The 854-nt window shown below is 54.6% G+C and overlaps 1 protein-coding gene across 1 annotated transcript in view; it reads left to right on the top strand.

The window, feature by feature from the left end:
- Positions 1-6: 6 nt before the first annotated feature.
- Positions 7-854, top strand: part of ADAMTS19 (ADAM metallopeptidase with thrombospondin type 1 motif, 19) — a 293,732-nt gene continuing 292,884 nt past the window's right edge. Inside the window, exons 1-2 of the mRNA XM_011981215.1 lie at positions 7-136; positions 759-851. Of these exons, the coding sequence (XP_011836605.1) occupies positions 46-136; positions 759-851 (184 nt within the window). The 5' untranslated portion in view covers positions 7-45. The remainder of the gene's footprint in view (positions 137-758; positions 852-854) is intronic.

The raw sequence follows: 854 nt of genomic DNA, 5'->3' as shown, positions 1-854 counted from the left end.
TGGAGGCGTGCGCCGGGCGAGAAGCCGCGGCCGCCGGAGCGCAGTATGGGGAAGAACCGCGAGATGCGCCTGACTCACATCTGCTGCTGCTGCCTCCTTTACCAGCTGGGGTTCCTGTCGAATGGGATCGTTTCAGGTAAGTTCTTCCATGACTTTCTCGCTTCCTTTCCAGCCATCCCAGCGGAGACCGCGAACGTAGGGGTCGGCAGGGCTGGTGCAACCGGTGCGTGGAGAGCAGAGCTCAGTAGGTAGCAATAAAAATGAGCTTGAGGTGCGGGTTAAGGGGTCAAGTTCGGAAATGAAGCACACTTCTGCCGGCCTCGTTTTAACCGTATGTGGAATAGTTTCCTTCTAACTAGAGCAATAATATTTGCAAAGGTACGTTTACAGCACCTGGAGGAAAATTAGAACGTACCTAAGTTGATAGCAACGCTCTGCTCTAGCATACACTTCAGAAATCGTTTACTCGTGCTGGAGTCTTTGCATCGGTTTTCTTTTCAACAATGAAGTACGGTCACCAAACTTTGATTCCCCCTTCCCCCGCCCCCAATATAATCGTACTTTTACTCTGAAAATGCTGGGGTCTGTAATCTGATCGCAAAGCGTCTGGGGTTGCAAAGAGTTTCAGGGGCTAGACGGGTGGTCTCCATTGCATTCAACGCGAGCGCCCTGTATCTATGGATTGTGAGCTTGGAAATATTTGTGCTACTGGAACCGCGGCACTTTAAGCCCCGCACTTCTGTCTGCCCCGCCCGCAGAGCTGCAGTTCGCCCCCGACCGCGAGGAGTGGGAAGTCGTGTTTCCTGCGCTCTGGCGCCGGGAGCCGGTGGACACGGCTGGCGGCAGCGGGGGCA

The sequence above is a fragment of the Mandrillus leucophaeus genome, unplaced genomic scaffold (assembly GCF_000951045.1).
Source record: "Mandrillus leucophaeus isolate KB7577 unplaced genomic scaffold, Mleu.le_1.0 Scaffold221, whole genome shotgun sequence".
In the NCBI taxonomy this organism is placed as follows: Eukaryota; Metazoa; Chordata; class Mammalia; order Primates; family Cercopithecidae; genus Mandrillus; species Mandrillus leucophaeus.
The sequence above is the reverse complement of the archived record's forward strand: the minus strand, read 5'-3'. Positions and strand labels throughout refer to the sequence as shown.